The sequence below is a fragment of the Coregonus clupeaformis genome, chromosome 27 (genome assembly GCF_020615455.1).
Source record: "Coregonus clupeaformis isolate EN_2021a chromosome 27, ASM2061545v1, whole genome shotgun sequence".
NCBI lineage: Eukaryota > Metazoa > Chordata > Actinopteri > Salmoniformes > Salmonidae > Coregonus > Coregonus clupeaformis.
In genome coordinates this window covers 13210369-13229403 of record NC_059218.1, presented here as the reverse complement: position 1 = coordinate 13229403, position 19035 = coordinate 13210369, and the positions used below count along the sequence as shown (strand labels likewise).

Sequence of the window (19035 nt, the reverse complement as noted above, 5' to 3'; positions counted from 1 at the left end):
ATAGTGAAGACATCAAAACTATGAAATAACACATATGGAATCATGTAGTAACCAAATAAGTGTTAAACAAATGAAGATATGTTATATTTTAGAGTCTTCAAAGTAGCCACCCTTTGCCTTGATGATAGCTTTGCACACTCTTGGCATTCTCTCAACCAGCTTCATCTGGAATGCTTTTCCAACAGTCATGAAGGAGTTCCCACATATGCTGAGGGTCACTGTCCTGTTGAAAAACAAATGATAGTCCCACTAAGCCAAAACCAGACAGGGTGGCGTATCGCTGCAGAATGCTGTGGTAGCCATGCTGGTTAAGTGTGCCTTAAATTCTAAATAAATCACAGACAGTGTCACCAGCAAAGCACCCCCACACCATAACACCTCCTCCTCCATGCTTTACAGTGGGAACTACACATGCGGAGATCATCCGTTCACCCACACCGCGTCCCACAAAGACACGGCGGTTGGAACCAAAAATCTCAAATTTGGACTCCAGACCAAAGGACAAATTTCCACCGGTCTAATGCCCATTGCTCATGTTTCTTGGCCCAAGCAGGCCTCTTCTTATTATTGGTGTCCTTTACTACTGGTTTCTTTGCAGCAATTCGACCATGAAGGCCTGATTCACCGGGACCACCCATACACAAAAAATGTATGCATGCTTTGGATAAAAGCGTCTGCTAAATGGCATATTATTATTATTATTATTATTATTCACACAGTCCCCTCTGAACAGTTGATGTTGAGATGTGTCTGTGACTAACTTTGTGAAGCATATATTTGGGCTGCAATTTCTGAGGCTGGTAACTCTAATTAACTTATCCTCTGCAGCAGAGGTAACTCTGGGTCTTCCATTCCTGTGGCGGTCCTCATGAGAGCCAGTTTCATCATAGCGCTTGATGGTTTTTGCGACCGCACTTGAAGAAAAAAAAGTTTTTTAAATGTTCCGTATTGACTGACCTTCATGTCTTAAAGTACTGATGGACTGTCGTTTCTCGTTGCTTATTTGAGCTGGTCTTTTACCAACTAGGGCTATCTTCTGTATACCCCCCTACCTTGTCACAACACAACTGATTGGCTCAAACGCATTAAGAAGGAAAGAAATTCCACAAATTAACTTTTAACAAGGCACACCTGTTAATTGAAATGCATTCCAGGTGACTACCTCATGAAGTTGGTTGAGAGAATGCCAAGAGTGTGCAAAGCTGTCATCAAGGCGAAGGGTGGCTATTTGAAGAATCTCAAATATAAAACATATTTAGATTTGTTTAACACTTTTTTGGTTACTACATAATTCCATATGTGTTATTCAATAGTTGATGTCTTATTATTCTACAATGTAGAACATTGTAAAAATAAAGAAAAACCCTTAAATAAGTAGGTGTGTCCAAACTTTTGACTGGTAGTATATATATATATATATATATATATATATATATATATATATATATATATATATATATATATATATATATATATATATATATATATATATATACACATATATATATATATATATACACACACATATATACACACACACACAGGTAACTGCCAAAATAAAGGAAACACCAATATAAAGGATTTTTTAATAGGGCGTTGGGTCACCACGAGCCGCCAGAAACGCTTTCATGTGCCTTGGCATAGATTCTACAAGCCTGGAACTCTATTGGAGGGATGTGACACCATTCTTCCACAAGAAATTCCATCATTTGGTGTTTTGTTGATGATGGTGGAAAACGTTGTCTCAAGCGCCGGCCCAGAATCTCCCATAAGTTTTCAATTGGATTGAGATCTGGTGACTGACATACTGACTGACTTTACACCCCCTATGCTCCTTTGACACCCTTCTTTCAAAGTCAATCTCTTCTTCTAACCATGGTAGCCAAAATAATGGGCAACTGGGCATTTTTATACATGACCCTCAGCATGATGGGATGTGAATTACTTAATTAACTCAGGAACCACACGTGTGGAAGAACCTGCTTTCAATATACTTTGTATCCGTCATTTACTCAAGCGTTTAGTTTAGTTTGGCAGTTACCTGTATTTATGACACACAGCAAACACACCTCATACACCTAACCCACTGCTCATGAGGGAGGGAACAAAAGGCAGAAAAAGAAAGACAGAAAACGACTCCAAAGATACAAAAGACTAAAGCATGGTAGAGAGAGAGTGGCTGGGTGTGAGGGAGGGAGGTAGAGAGGGTGGTGGGGAGAGTGGGTGGGTGGGGGAGAGTGGGTAGAGGAGTTAAAGGCGGGGTGAGGGAGGAGGTAGAGAGTGGGTTGGTGAGTGGGAGAGTGGGTGGGTGGGAGGGAGGGAGGTAGAGAGCGGGTGGGTGAGTGGGAGAGGAGGAAGGGAGGTTGAGAGAGAGGGCTGAATGGTGAGATGTGGGTGGGAGGGAGGGAGGTGGAGCGGGGAGGGGAGAGGAGAGTGGGTGGGTGGGAGGGAGGGAGGGAGGATGTGGAGATGGACATGCCTTATTCATTAGAGGGGAGGGATGATAGCGAGGCAGTGGAGGAGAGGAAGAACACGAGAAGTGCAAAAGGGTAGGATGAGGAAGGGAGTGTGAGGGAGAGGAGCGAAGAAGAAGAGAGGAGAAAAGGTATAAATGTGGAGGAGGAGGTATAGAAGCGAGTGGTGGAGGGAGGAGAGGAAGAGGATACCTTGCTCCACTATCCCAGCGGTAGTTTCAGACACAGTAGTGATTGATGCAGGAGATGTAGACTGTCTACCAACTGATGCAGAGATAGAAATAGAGGAAGACAGAGAGCAAGTGAAAGCAAAGAAGCGAGGGAGGAGAAGAGAGGAGTGTGTTAGTGTGAAGAGGAGGACAGATTGAAGTCACATTAGGTCCAAGGTAAGTCAAGCGTCTCAGAGTAGGAGTGCTGATCTAGGATCAGGTCCCCCCCTGTCCATTCATTATAATCTAAAAGGCAAAACGGATATCAGATCAGCACTCCTACTCTGAGACACTTAATGAATAAGGGCCAAGAGTCGAGTCACAAGTCTCACTCCCCTCTTACCTGGGTCGGCAAACACAGTGTGAGTGCAGAGGAAGTGACAAATGGAAAACATTTCTTATAGGGATAGTTCAACCAAATTACACATAGGTTTCCTTACCCTGTAAACAGTCTATGTACAAGGTATGACAGAAATCCATGCTTTGGTTTACTTTCCCTGGCAGTGGCTGGCACTCCTCTCTTCAAGTCAGAGACTGTTCTCTCTGCTACAGCACGGCAAGTGGTACCGATGCACCAAGTCTAGAACCAACAGGACCTTGAACAGCTTCTGTCCCCAAGCCATAAGACTGCTAAATACTAAATAGTTAGTTAAATAGTTAACCAAATAGCTACCCAGACTATCTGCATTCAACCTTTTTGCACTAACTTTTTTGACTCATCACATACGTTGCTGCTACTGTTTACTATATGTCACTTTATTCCTAGTTATATGTACATATCTACACTATATGCCAAAAAGTATGTGAACATCTCATTCCACTCTTCTAGGAAGGCTTTCCACTAGATATTGGGAACATTACTGCTGGAACTTGCTTCCATTCAGCCACAAGAGCATTAGTGAAGTCGGGCACTGATGTTGGGCGATTAGGCCTGGCTCGCAGTCGGCGTTCCAATTCATCCCAAAGGTGTTCATTGGGGTTGAGGTCAGGGCTCTGTGCAGGCCGGTCAAGTTCTTCCACACCGATCTCGACAAACCATTTCTGTATGGACCTCGCTTTGTGCATGGGGGCATTGTCATGCTGAAACAGGAAAGGGCCTTGCCACAAATATGGAAGCAAAGAATCATCTAGAATGTCATTGAATACTATAGCATTAAGATTTCCCTTCACTGGAACTAAGGGGCCTAGACGAAGCATGAAAAACAGCCCCAGACCATTATTCCTCCTCCACCAAACTTTACAGTTGGCACTATGCATTTGGGCAGGTAGCGTTCTCCTGGCATCCGCCAAACCCAGATTCGTTCGTCGGACTGCCAGATGGTGAAGTGTGATTCATCTCTCTAGAGAACGCGTTTACACTGCTCCAGAGTCCAATGGTGGCGAGCTTTACACCACTCCAGCCGACGTTTGGCATTGCGCATGGTGATCTTAGGCTTGTGTGCGGCTGCTCGGCCATGGAAACCCATTTCATGAAGCTCCCGACTAACAGTTATTGTGCTGACGTTGCTTCCAGAGGCAGTTTGGAACTCAGTATTGAGTGTTGCAACCGAGGACAGACGATTTTTACGAGCTGCGCGCTTCAGCACACGGCGGTCCCATTTTGTGAGCTTGTGTGGCCTACCACTTCGCGGCCGAGCCATTGTTGCTCCTAGACGTTTCCACTTCACAATAAAAGCATTTAGTGTTGAACGGGGCAGCTCTAGCAGGGTAGAAATTTGATGAACTGACTTGTTGGAAAGGTGGCATCCTATGACGGTGCCACTTTGAAAGTCACTGAGCTCTTCAGTACGGGCCATTCTATGGCCAATGTTTATTTATCGAGATTGCATGGCTGTGTGCTCAATTGTATACAGCTGTCAGCAACGGGGGTGGCTGAAATAGCCGAATCCACTAATTTGAAGTTGTGTCCACATACCTCAATTACCTCATACCCTTGCACATTGACTCGGTACTGGTACCCTTTTGTATATAGTAGCCAAGTTATCGTTACTCATTGTGTATCTATTATTACGTGTTTTACTTTTCTAATATTTCTCTATTTTCTTTCTCTCTGCATTGTTGGGAAGGGCCGGTAAGTAAGCATTTCACTGTTAGTCCACACCACAAATTTGATTTGTTTCTAAATGCTAACGTTTTATATTTGTGGCACAAATCCCACTCAAGTCATGGGACTGATATTAGCATTTCTCGCACATCATGGTCAAATAATCTATAAGTGACTTTGGTGAGCTTTACAATCAATTTGAGATACTTTCGGATTATTTGGACATAATGCGCAAAAAATGCTAATATCAGTTCCATGAGTTGAATTGGATTTGTGCCACAAATGCTAAAATGTTAGCATTTGGAAACAGTGCCTGGGAAACTAAACCAAAACATGGATTGCTGTCATACCTTTTCCATAGACTGCTTACAGGGTAAGGAAACCACTATGTAATTTTGTAATGTGGGTGAACTATCCCTTTAAAGTTTAAACGGCCATAGGTTTTCTGTTAAAGCGAAAATAAACATTCCTAAAATTCCACAATTGCTATTGCGCTCAATTAAGTTATATTTACGGCAGTCATAAAGTAGGCTTTCATGTGAACTTGTCTAATGTCTGTTGTTGGGGGCCTGCGCTGCTGCCAGGATTTGTTTGGGTCTCACGGTGCGTCCCTTTCAGATAGTTAAGAATTGCACCTGTACTACCATTACTGTACTTCAATTCCACCACCTTCTCATTTAACTTCTTAAAGTATTGCCATGTAGGACTTCACTGCTGTCATTTGCCTTTCTCTGTCTTTTTTCCAACTGTTAACGACAATGACGTAGTGGTGGAGAGTCGACTCCAAAATAATAGATTCCTCGACTTCTTGCACATCGACTCCAGGTGTCAACTCCCATTTCTGAGTGACTCATCGACTCCTAAGATTCAGTGTTTTTGGAACGGAGGACACTGATTAGTTGCTGTACTTCCAAGAACACGAACACTTGCATAGCGAGCTAGCGATGGACGGAGAGAGGCGTATAGGCAGGTCGGCCACTAGGCAGACAGATTCAGAACTGTTCAATCGGTAATCAAAAGCTGTACCTTGCAATGGAATGCTGTATCTTGCAATGTCTGGCAACTTCAGTAAAGCAGGAACCATCTTCAATGAATAGGCTAGGATATTCTACACGCAACAGACCAAAGACTGAACACGAACGCGTATCATTAGCAAAGAGAAAAAGTAGGCGAGCCAACGTGAGGGAGAGAGAGGAGGGGGCAGGCAGAAAGAACTGTGCGCATTTGTTTAGGTAATCTGTATCTCGCAATGTCTTGTCTTGCAATGCCTCGCAAATTCACCAAAGTAGCCTAAAGTTCGCCTTTTTGGTTTTATTTAAAATGGCACAACTTTCCCCAGGCCTTTATAGCCTATCGTCTAGTTAGGCTATAACACGGCAAAGAACATGTTTGGTGATAACTGCACTGTGATTTAAATTGTGTGGGGAAAAATTTAATATTCACTTTAAAGATCCCTATTTCATTTAAACTTTTTAAAGTTTAAAAGTTCACACCCCTAAGTGGAAGAGCAACATGTAATGATCCATGCAGGTTACCATTGTAGTCAAACTTAGTAAATTGGAGGTGAAACTCAATTTGTGATAATGAGAAAGAGAGGGTGTTTGTGTGGGTGTGTGTGTGACTGTAGCATGCATGCATGCATGCGCAGTTTGACGTTTATTGTCATGAATCTTGCCTTGGAGGCAGAACTGAGCGATTTCCGCTAGATGGGCGAGCTACAAAGCAGAAATTGGCTATATTGTAAAGATTCATGAAAACTTAATTTAAGGTTAGGGTTAGGCATTAGGGTTAGCAGTGTGGTTGGGGTTAAGGTTAGGTTTAGAATCAGATTGTATGACTTTGTGGCTGTGCCAGCTAGTCACCACTCTGCAGAGATGCCTCCAGTACACGAGTCATCCCAATAAATGCCAACCTGCTGTGCATGCGTGTAAGTGTTAATGAAGACACACACATTTACCGGAGAAATTCCTCGTCACCAGCATAGCAGTCAGGACTGCTCCCTATGGACAGAGAGAGGAAGAGAGATGGGGGGAGAGAGAGAGCGAAAGAGAGATTAGGAGAGAGAGAGAGCGAGACGGGAAGAGAGAGAGGAATAGAGAAATAAAGAGACTGGGTGAGTGGTAGGTTACTAGGTTAGTGAGAAGGCTCACATATGTTTAAAGTGAAGGTATTCCTGTGGATTATGAGATTATTAAGAGAGAGCAGACCTTGAGTTTCCTCCTGGCGTTGAACTTCTTCAGGCACTCCACTGTCTCCTGTCTGTGCATCATGGACGCCACCGTGGAGCGTTGCTGGAGAGAGATAGAGAGAGAGATAGACAATGTCAAACAGAGAGGAAAAGTGTGTGTGTGTGTGTGTGTGTGTGTGTACTTACGGAGACCCATGGGTGTTTGAGGGCCTCCTGGGCAGTTATCCTCTTGGCAGGGTTAATAGTCAACATCTGGTTAATCAGGTTCTTGGCTTCTGGAGTCACCGAGTCCCACTCTGGAGATGGAAACTACATACACACAAACATACACATACACACACATATGCAAAAACGCACACACAAACACAGACACACACACACACACACCCTCCCTTTTGTCAAACAGATTGATAGACAGAGGTGACAGAGTGTGTGTGTGCTTGTGAGTGTGCGCTTGCATGTGAGTGTGTGTGTGTGTGTGTATGTAAAACTCACGTCATAGGCTCCTGCTTTGATTTGCTGGTAGAGTTTGTGTTGGTCCTCATCCCAAAATGGAGGATACCCCACTAGCAGGATGTACAGGATCACACCTATACATAAACACATACACACACACACACACACACGTTGAGTGGTGAGAGGGGCAGGAGATATTGAAGAGAGAGGGTGAGAGAGAGATGGAGAGAGGGATAAGACAGAGAGATAATAAAGTGATCTGTACTCACCACAGGCCCAAATGTCTACAGGTTTACCATAGGCCTCCTTCCTCAGTACCTCTGGAGATAGGTAGCCTGGGGTACCTGCAAAACCTACACACACACACCGACACGCACAGAGTCATTAAGCTGTATTTTACTTTAGTCGTGTGCTGTGGATGATGTATCACATGATGATTGAGGTAGTCGAACAGAGCAGACCAAATAACGCAACGAAACTGATTCCACTGTATGTCTTTTATTTTGTTGAAAACCGTAACCAAATACCATAATCAACAATGTAATTTTAAACTGAAATACATTTATTTAACTGGAATGGAAAGCTGAACTGGGAAGTCCTGCTGTACAAATGGTAGTTTTTGACAGGTTATTTGCTATTTATATGTAAGCTAAGGCCTACTGTGTTTGTGTATTTCTTTCTTTTTATATTTTGTATTTGCAATGTAAATCATGTTGTCTAACTGACTATGATGCAATAAAGAAAGTATTGTAATTGGATAGATTCTATTTGATCTAACATGACTTATGACATAACAAACGAGGGGGTTCCAGGAGTTCCAGGAGTTCCAGGGGTTCCAGGAGTTCCAGGGGTTCTAGGAGTTCCAGGGGTTCCATGAGTTCTAGGGGTTCCAGGGGTTCTAGGGGTTCCAGGAGTTCCAGGGGTTCCATGAGTTCCAGGGGTTCTAGGGGTTCCAGGAGTTCTAGGGGTTCCAGGAGTTCTAGGGGTTCCAGGAGTTCCAGGAGTTCTAGGGGATCTAGGGGTTCCAGGGGTTCCAGGAGTTCCAGGGGTTCCAGGAGTTCCAGGGGTTCTAGGAGTTCCAGGGGTTCCATGAGTTCTAGGGGTTCCAGGGGTTCTAGGGGTTCCAGGAGTTCCAGGGGTTCCAGGGGCTCTAGGGGTTCCAGGAGTTCCAGGGGTTCCATGAGTTCCAGGGGTTCTAGGGGTTCCAGGAGTTCTAGGGGTTCCAGGAGTTCTAGGGGTTCCAGGAGTTCCAGGAGTTCCAGGGGTTCCAGGAGTTCTAGGGGATCTAGGGGTTCCAGGGGTTCCAGGAGTTCCAGGAGATCTAGGGGTTCCAGGAATTCCAGGGGTTCCAGGGGTTCTAGGGGATCCAGGAGTTCTAGGGGTTCCAGGGGATCCAGGGGTTCCAGGAGTTCCAGGAGATCTAGGGGTTCCAGGAGTTCCAGGAGATCTAGGGGTTCTAGGGGTTCCAGGAGTTCCAGGGGTTCCAACACTTGACATTCTATCATCCTCCTGTCATTCTGTTCTCTTGAGCAACCATCGATCAGCAGCTAAAACATAAACCTTACAAGATTTGTAAAGAAAAAAAAGAAGGACTTGCAAACAAACCAACGTGAACACCACAAGAATGTATGCTCCGTCATACATGGCTCCCAGCGGGGCCAGAAACCCCAGGGTCTCCCTGTATGTTGGTGATCTCCACCAAGAGGTCACTAGCGCTGTCTTATTTTACAAGTTCAGGCCTATCGGGGATATACACTCCATCCCAGTGGAGGCTCCTCAGAGGAGGAAGGGGAGGACCATCCTCCTCAGTGAATTTCATAAAAATAAAAATAGTGAAACATAAAGAAAGTTATCCTTTTTAGATAAAACTATACTAAATATATTCACATCACCAAATAATTAATTAAAACACACTGTTTTGCAATGAAGGTCTACAGTTGCCTCAACAGCACTCTGTAGTGTAGCACAATGGTGTAGCTGGAGGACAGCTAGTTTCCGTCCTCCTCTGGGTACACTGACTTCAATACAAAACCTAGTAGACTCATGGTTCTCACCCCCTTTCATAGACTTACACAGTAATTATGACAACTTCCGGAGGACGTCCTCCAACCTATCAGAGCTCTTGCAGCATGAACTGACGTTGTCCACCCAATCAAAGGATCAGAGAATTAATCTAATACTGAAAGCATAATCTACAGGTAGCTAGCACTGCAGTACATAAAATGTGGTGAGTAGTTGACTCAAAGAGAGAGAAAGACAATAGTTTTGATCAAATTTATTTATTTATAAATGAAGAAGGAGAAGCAAGAGAGAGAGAGAGCTAGGTATATTTGTAAACGTTTATTCATAGGCTAGGTTGTAGCAACCTCATGATGGGTATAGGGAAAATGAGAGTATCATGTAGTAGCGTAAAGCTATCATCTTAAATGGCACCAACCACAACTGCTCCATCCGGGTCGCTCGGAACAAAATAATCCTTTGTTCACTCGTATACGGTTATGTCAAATATGTTATAATTAACCCAACCGATGCTGAGCGTGCCCTGAACACGATCAACTTTATAACCATCCATGGAAGCCCCATCCATGGAAGCCCTATCCATGGAAGCCCTACCCACTTAAACAACACAATGTAACTCCAAGTCAATCACACTTCTGTGAAATCAAACTGTCCACTTAGGAAGCAACACTGATTGACAATAGATTTCACATGCTGTTGTGCAAATGGAATAGACAACAGGTGGAAATTATAGGCAATTAGCAAGACACCCCCAATAAAGAAGTGGTTCTGCTGGTGGTGACCACAGACCACTTCTCAGTTCCTATGCTTCCTGGCTGATGTTTTGGTCACTTTTGAATGCTGGCGGTGCTTTCACTCTAGTGGTAGCATGAGACGGAGTCTACAACCCACACAAGTGGCTCAGGTAGTGCAGCTCATCCAGGATGGCACATCAATGCGAGCTGTGGCAAGAAGGTTTGCTGTGTCTGTCAGCGTAGTGTCCAGAGCATGGAGGCGCTACCAGGAGACAGGCCAGTACATCAGGAGACGTGGAGGAGGCCATAGGAGGGCAACAACCCAGCAGCAGGACCGCTACCTCCACCTTTGTGCAAGGAGGAGCAGGAGGAGCACTGCCAGAGCCCTGCAAAATGACCTCCAGCAGGCCACAAATGTGCATGTGTCTGCTCAAACGGTCAGAAACAGACTCCATGAGGGTGGTATGAGGGCCCGACGTCCACAGGTGGGGGTTGTGCTTACAGCCCAACACCGTGCAGGACGTTTGGCATTTGCCAGAGAACACCAAGATTGGCAAATTCGCCACTGGCGCCCTGTGCTCTTCACAGATGAAAGCAGGTTCACACTGAGCACGTGACAGACGTGACAGAGTCTGGAGACGCCGTGGAGAACGTTCTGCTGCCTGCAACATCCTCCAGCATGACCGGTTTGGCGGTGGGTCAGTCATGGTGTGGGGTGGCATTTCTTTGGGGGGCCGCACAGCCCTCCATGTGCTCGCCAGAGGTAGCCTGACTGCCATTAGGTACCGAGATGAGATCCTCAGACCCCTTGTGAGACCATATGGTGGTGCGGTTGGCCCTGTGTTCCTCCTAATGCAAGACAATGCTAGACCTCATGTGGCTGGAGTGTGTCAGCAGTTCCTGCAAGAGGAAGGCATTGATGCTATGGACTGGCCCGCCCGTTCCCCAGACCTGAATCCAATTGAGCACAACTGGGACATCATGTCTCGCTCCATCCACCAACGCCACGTTGCACCACAGACTGTCCAGGAGTTGGCGGATGCTTTAGTCCAGGTCTGGGAGGAGATCCCTCAGGAGACCATCCGCCACCTCATCAGGAGCATGCCCAGGCGTTGTAGGGAGGTCATACAGGCACGTGGAGGCCACACACACTACTGAGCCTCATTTTGACTTGTTTTAAGGACATTACATCAAAGTTGGATCAGCCTGTAGTGTGGTTTTCCACTTTAATTTTGAGGGTGACTCCAAATCCAGACCTCCATGGGTTGATACATTTCATTTCCATTGATAATTTTTGTGTGATTTGGTTGTCAGCACATTCAACTATGTAAAGAAAAACGTTTTTAATAAGATTATTTCATTCATTCAGATCTAGGATGTGTTGTTTAAGTGTTCCCTTAATTTTTTTGAGCAGTGTATATAACAACTTTTGGAAAGCTCATATTCTGAGCTAGCCATTAAAAAAGTATGGTCCACAGATCTAATTGAATCTGAACCATGCTTAAACTGAAACAGAATATGGAAAAATATGACCTTGGTATCCCGTTGACCATTGCTAGACAGCAATTTTCAAGTCTTGCCATAGATTTTCAAGCCAATTTAATTTTTAAACGGAATGCTCCTAGATAATTTTTGTGTGATTTTGTTGTCAGCACATTCAACTATGTAAAGAAAAAAGTATTTAAAAAGATTATTTAATTCATTCAGATCTAGGATGTGTTGTTTAAGTGTTCCCTTTATTTTTTTGAGCAGTGTAGTTTAGTGGAACAACTTTCACCTAAGCAAAACAAAGCATTTACAATGCATTCGGAAAGTATTTAGACCACTTGACTTTTTCCACATTTTGTTACATTACAGCCTTATTCTAAAATGGATTTAATTGTTTTTTTTCCCCTCATCAATCTACACACAATACCCCATAACGACAAAGCAAAAACAGGTTTTTAGAGATTTTAGCAAATGTATTAAAAATATATATTTTCAGGTCTCTCCAGAGATGTTCGATTGGGTTCAAGTCCGGGCTCTGGCTGGGCCACTTAAGGACATTCAGAGACTTGTCCCAAAGCCACTCCTGCATTGTCTTGGCTGTGTGCTTAGGGTCGTTGTCCTGTTGGAAGGTGAACCTTCACCCCAGTCCGAGGTCCTGAGCGCTCTGGAGCAGGTTTTCATCAAGTATCTCTCTGTACTTTGCTCTGTTCATCTTTCCCTCAGTCCTGACCAGACTCCCAGTCCCTGCCGCTGAAAAACATCCCCACAGCATGATGCTGCCACCACCATGCTTCACCGTAGGGATGGTGCCAGGTTTCCTCCAGACGTGATGCTTGGCATTCAGGCAAAAGAGTTCAATCTTGGTTTAATCAGATCAGTGAATCTGGTTTCTCATGGTCAGAGTCCTTTGGGTGTCATTTGGCAAACTCCAAGCAGGCTGTCGTGCCTTTTACTGAGGAATGGTTCCGTCTGGCCACTCTACCATAAAGGCCTGATTGGTGGAGTGCTGCAGAGATGGTTGTCCTTCTGGAAGGTTCTCCCATCTCCACAGAGGAACTCTGGAGCTCTGTCAGTGATCATTGGGATCTTGGTCACCTCCCTGACCAAGGCCCTTCTCCCCCGATTGCTCAGTTTGGCCGGGCGGCCAGCTCTAGGAAGAGTCTTGGTGGTTCCACACTTATTCCATTTAAGAATGATGGAGGCCACTGTGTTCTTGGGGACCTTCAATGCTGCAGATATGTTTTGGTACCCTTCCTCAGATCTGTGCCTCTACACAATCCTGTCTCGGAGCTCTACGGACAATTCCTTTGACCTCATGGCTTGGTTTTTCTCTGACATGCACTGTCAACTGAGGGTCCTTATATAGACAGGTGTGTGCCTTTCCAAATCATGTCCAATCAATTGAATTAACCACAGGTGGACTCCAATGAAGTTGTAGGAACATCTTAAGGATGATCAATGGAAAAGGACGCACCTGTGCTCAATTTAGAGTCTCATAGAAAACGGTCTGAATACTTACATTTTTTAAATGTTTAATACATTTGCAAAAAAATCTAAAAACCTTTTTTCGCTTTGTCATTATGGGGTATTGGGGTAGATTGAGGACGGAAAATGTTTATTTACTCAATTTTAGAATAAGGCTGTAAAGTAAGAACATTTGGAAAAAGTGGAAAAAGTGAAGGGTTCTGAATAGTTTGCGAATGCACTGTATACCTTTAAGATAAGGTTGATGAGCACTCTGGAGCAGGTTTCCATAAAAAATAAATTGAGGTTTAAAATGTGAATATGAAAAAATATTCTAACAAGAGAACAGCTAGTCTCTGGGACACCCACCCACCCAGCCAACCACCCACCCACACACCCACACACCCACACACACACACACACACACACGTTCAAGCATGAATACAATGTGTGTGTGGACGTACCGAACCATGCCTGTTGGTCTCCCTGCACCTCGATGGCCAGTCCAAAGTCAGCCAACTTCACTGCAGCGTTCTTACACTTACTGGCCAGCAGCAAGTTCTCTGGCTACACAGGGGACAGATGGGACATGAAGTCAAACACTTCCCATGGGGTACTGGGCACAGAGATCCTATTAAATATATTATAATATGTTATTCCATGGTGCTAGGCCTAAAATAATGTAGTAGTAACGCACTTGCACATACACACACACAAACATACACAGAGACACACACACGAGCATGCACATACGCGCGGACACACACCCAGATGGTCCCATCGTTAACAGACGTATCAGTTTGTAATTTATTTCATGTATTTGTTTATTTATTAGGAACCAATCTGTCTGTTAACAGCTGTGTTCTGCTACTGTGATTAGCCAGTGCTAACAGTCACACACACACATACACACAAACACACACAGTTAGTGAACCACTGCAGCATGTGGCGATTATTGAGAGTAATTGATTTGTGGCATGCAGGGCAGAGGAGGGAAAGAGGAGGGGTGTGTGTGTGTGTGTGTGTGTGTGTGTGTGTGTGTGTGTGTGTGTGTGTGTATACAGTTGAAGTCGGAAGTTTACATACACTTAGGTTTGAGTCATTAAAACTCGTTTCTCAACCACGCCACAAATTTCTTGTTAACAAACTATAGGTTTTGGCAAGTCGGTTAGGACATCTACTTTGTGCATGACACAAGTAATTTTTCCAACAATTTTTTACAGACAGATTATTTCACTTATAATTCACTGTATCACAATTCCAGTGGGTCAGAAGTTTACATACACTAAGCTGACTGTGCCTTTAAACAGCTTGGAAAATTCCAGAAAATGATGTCATGGCTTTAGAAGCTTCTGATAGGCTAATGGACATAATTTGAGTCAATTGGAGGTGTACCTGTGGATGTATTTCAAGGCCTACCTTCAAACTCAGTGCCTCTTTGCTTAACATCAATGGAAAATCAAAAGAAATCAGCCAAATAAATTGTGGAACTCCACAAGTCTGGTTCATCCTTGGGAGCAATTTCCAAACGCCTGAAGGTACCACGTTCATCTGTACAAACAATCGTATGCAAGTATAAACACCATGTGACCACGCAGCTGTCATACCGCTCAGGAAGGAGAGGCGTTCTGTCACCTAGAGATGAACGTACTTTGGTGCGAAAAGTGCAAATCAATCCCAGAACAACAGCAAAAGACCTTGTGAAGATGCTGGAGGAAACAGGTACAAAATTATCTATATCCACAGTAAAACTAGTCCTATATCGACGTAACCTGAAAGGCTGCTCAGCAAGGAAGAAGCCACTGCTTCAAAACCGCCATAAAAAAGCCAGACTTACGTTTTGCGACTGCACATGGGGACAAAGATCGTACTTTTTGGAGAAATGTCCTCTGGTCTGATGAAACAAAAATAGAACTGTTTGGCCATAATGACCATCATTATGTTTGGAGGAAAAAGGGGGTCGCTTGCAAACCGAAGAACATCATCCCAACCGTGAAGCACGGGGGTGGCAGCATCATGATGTGGGGGTGCTTTGCTGCAGGAGGGACTGGTGCACTTCGTGAGGAAGGAAAATGATGTGGATATATTGAAGCAACATCTCAAGACATCAGTCAGGAAGTTAAAGCTTGGTCGCAAATGGGTCTTCCTAATGGACAATGACCCCAAGCATACTTCCAAAGTTGTGGCAAAATGGCTTAAGGACAACAAAGTCAAGGTATTGTAGTGGCCATCACAAAGCCCTGCCCTCAATCCTATAGAAATGTGTGGGCAGAACTGAAAAAGCGTGTGCGAGCAAGGAGGCCTACAAACCTGACTCAGTTACACCAACTCTGTCAGAAGGAATTTACCAAAATTCACCCAACTTATTGTGAGAAGCTTGTGGAAGGCTACCCGAAGCGTTTGACCCAAGTTAAACAATTTAAAGTCAATGCTACCAAATACTAATTGAGTGTATGTAAACTTCTGACCAACTGGGAATGTGATGAAATAAATAAAAGCTGAAATAAATAATTCTCTCTGCTTTTATTCTGACATTTCACATTCTTAAAATAAAGTGGTGATCCTACCTGACCAAAGACAGGGACTTTTTACTAGGATTAAATGTCAGGAATTGTGAAAAACTGAGTTTAAATGTATTTGGCTAAGGTGTATGTAAACTTCCGACTTCAACTGTATACACACACACACACACATTCACACACACACACACACACACACACCAGCCTGGTCGTTCAAGATCCACTGCGAAATTAGCAGCCAGGTCACCCGTGATACAAGTCAGTATTCGACGTCCATCCATGTCTGAGGACGTCAGGAGGTGACGTGGAAACCGGCCACTAGGGGCAACAGTGAGCACTGTTACCTTCAAGTAGGTTTCAGTTTTGCTAGGGCGTTGTGGATGGCGGATGGGCGTAAGCATCTGCCTCTGATTCCAAAGGTTGCAAGTTCTAATCTAGCAATATAAACTAGTTTTTTAGATTTTTGTTTTCAGCCTATCCCAAACCTTAACCATTTGGAGTTGATGCCTAACCTTAAGATTTCGGTGTTAATGCCTAAACGTAACTTTAAACACGTCGAAATTTGACGTTTGCAATAACTTCTAAATTTGACATTTGAGAAACATGGGTGAATGTCTAATTCTGACGTGAGACTGTGAGAGCTAGTTGGAAATGAGACGTCAGTCGGTGAGCACTATTACCATCTAGTAGGCTTGGGTTTTGCTAGGGTGTTGTGGACGGGGATGGCGGATGGGCGTAAGCTCAGAGGGCCGCATGTTCAATCCTAGTGCTAGGCACTAGTTATTTATCTTTTTGTTTTAGCCCTATCCCAAGCCTTAACCCATAACTTAACCTTAGAAATTTAACATTTATGGACAAGAGTTTGGACGTCTGAATCTGCAGTGAGACTGTGAAAGCTTCTTGCACACACACACACACACACACACACACACACACACACACACACACACACACACACACACACACACACACACACACACACACACACACACACACACACACACACACACACACACACACACACACACACACACACACAGTGGAACTGTGTTAATACCAGTGAGGCTGCTGTATAATGTCAGCATGACTGCAGATCTATCTCAGAGTGAACAAGTAGAGACCAGTTTTACTTTTATGCCATTTTTATTGTAGAAAATCGATCCTAACCTATTCTTATGGCATGACAATTACACACACACCCACACAGCTACAGTATGTCTTACTATACTTTATGGGGGGCAATAATTGATTCCCATTCAAAATCCTATTTTCCCTAAGCCTAGCCCTAACCCTAACAATAACCCTTATTCTAACTCTAACCCCTATGCCTAAAATAGCTTTTTTACAAGTGAGGACCGGCAAAATGTCCTCACTTCACTGAATTTTTGTTGGCTTACTATTCTTGTGAGGACTTCTGGTACTCACAAGTGTAGTAAAATCTGTACACACACAGAGATACACACACTGTATCTCTCTGTATCTCTCTTTCCGTCCAGCAGACACCAAGATACACACACACACACACACGACAAACACAGAGAGACACACACACTCTCACACACAATTACAGTTTTTCTTTATCGCTTTGGTGCAATTTTCACAAGTACGTGGTAAATGTTTACAACTCCTTGTACAAACCTCAAAACAGATAATCAAAAAGGCAGTTGTTTCAAATTCTAAACTCTAAGGAAATTTTCAATTGACTAAGAACAACACACAAATTACAAAAATTGCATTGGCCAATACAGTACTGTAATACGGTAATAGATGCATTTATGTAGCAGACACTTTTATCCAAAGTGACAACAACATTTTGGTATGTGACCCCAGTGAGAATAGAACCCACAACTCTGGGGTTGCTAGTGCCGTGCGCTTATGAACTGAGCCACTTACAGGACCACTACAATACATAAGTACAATACAATACTGTAAAATACAATACACGATTACAATACAGGTGGAAGATGTATGATTGTCAATCCTCAATCTACACACAAAACCACATAATGACAAAGCAAAAACAGGTTTTTAGAAATAAATGTTTGCAAATGTATTTAAAATTAAAAACAGAAAAATCACATTTACATAAGTATTCAGACCCTTTACTCAGTACTTTGTTGAAGCACCTTTGGCAGCGATTACAGCCTCGAGTATGACGCTACAAGCTTGGCACACCTGTATTTGGGGAGTTTCTCCCATTCTTCTCTGCAGATCCTCTCAAGCTCTGTCAGGTTAGATTGGGAGCGTCGCTGCACAGTTATTTTCAAGTCTCTCCAGAGATGTTCGATTAAGTTCAAGTCCGGGCTCTGGCTGGGCCACTCAAGGACATTCAGAGACTGTTCCCGAAGCCACTCCTGCGTTGTCTTGGCTGTGTGCTTAGGGTCGGTTAGAAGGTGAACCTTCTCCCCAGTCTGAGTTCCTGAGCGCTCTGGAGCAGGTTTTCATCAAGGATCTCTCTGTACTTTGCTCGGTTCACCTTTCCCTCGATCCTGACTAGTCTCCCAGTCCCTGCCGCTGAAAAACATCCCCACAGCATGATGCTGCCACCACCATGCTTCACCGTAGGGATGGTGCCAGGTTTCCTCTAGACGTGAAGCTTGGCATTCAGGGCAAAGAGTTCAATCTTGGTTTCCTCAGAACATCGGGTTCTTGGTCACCTCTCTGACCAATGCCCTTCTCCCCAGATTGCCCAAACTTCTTCCATTTAAGAATGATGGAGGCCACTGTGTTCTTGAGGACCTTCAATGCTGCAGACATTTTTTGGTACCCTTCCCCAGATCTGTGCCTCGACACAATCCTGTCTCGGAGCTCTACGGAATATTCCTTCGACCTCATGGCTTGGTTTTTGCTCTGACATGCACTGTCAACTGTGGGACCTTATATAGACAGGTGTGTGCCTTTCCAAATCATGTGCAATCAATTTAATTTACCACAGGTGGACTCCAATCAAGTTGTAGAAACATCTCAAGGATGATCAATGGAAACAGGATGCACCTGAGCTCAATTTCGAGTCTCATAGCAAAGGGTCTGAATACCTATGTAAATAAAGTATTTATTTATTTTTAAATGTGCAAACATTTCTAGAAATCTTTTTTCGCTTTGTCATTATGGGGTATTGTGTGTAGATTGATGAGGAAAAAAATGAATTGAATCCATTTTAGAATAAGGCTGTAATGTAACAAAATGTGGAAAAAGTAAAGGGTTCTGAATTCTTTCCGAATGCACTGTATGTCAGGCTTGGATTCGCCATGCCAAAAGGTTTTTTCCCCAGGTGTATGAACAATGAGGATATTTACTGCGATTTCGATGGGAACCTATGGCCAAATGCTCAAGACAGGCTTGATGCAAACTAGTGCTGCTAAACATTGTTTCTTTAATTTATTTCATTTGATTACATTGTGAACGATGTCTTCAATGATCACACCTTTGATATCACATAG

The 19035-nt window shown here is 43.8% G+C and overlaps 1 protein-coding gene across 8 annotated transcripts in view; it reads right to left on the bottom strand.

Moving 5' to 3' along the window:
- LOC121541449 (calcium/calmodulin-dependent protein kinase type II subunit beta) overlaps window positions 1–19035 on the bottom strand; it is a 56492-nt gene that overhangs the window by 25242 nt on the left and 12215 nt on the right. For 2 of the 8 annotated variants that reach the window (XM_041850460.2, XM_041850463.2), the window contains exons 7-13: window positions 13541–13643; window positions 7641–7724; window positions 7411–7505; window positions 7102–7224; window positions 6935–7018; window positions 6679–6727; window positions 2667–2738 (exon numbers count right to left, since the gene is read on the bottom strand). In XM_041850460.2, the coding sequence (XP_041706394.1) occupies window positions 2667–2738; window positions 6679–6727; window positions 6935–7018; window positions 7102–7224; window positions 7411–7505; window positions 7641–7724; window positions 13541–13643 (610 nt within the window). The remainder of the gene's footprint in view (window positions 1–2666; window positions 2739–6678; window positions 6728–6934; window positions 7019–7101; window positions 7225–7410; window positions 7506–7640; window positions 7725–13540; window positions 13644–19035) is intronic. The other 6 variants (XM_041850461.2, XM_041850464.2, XM_041850465.2 and 3 more) reach the window with 3 other exon arrangements.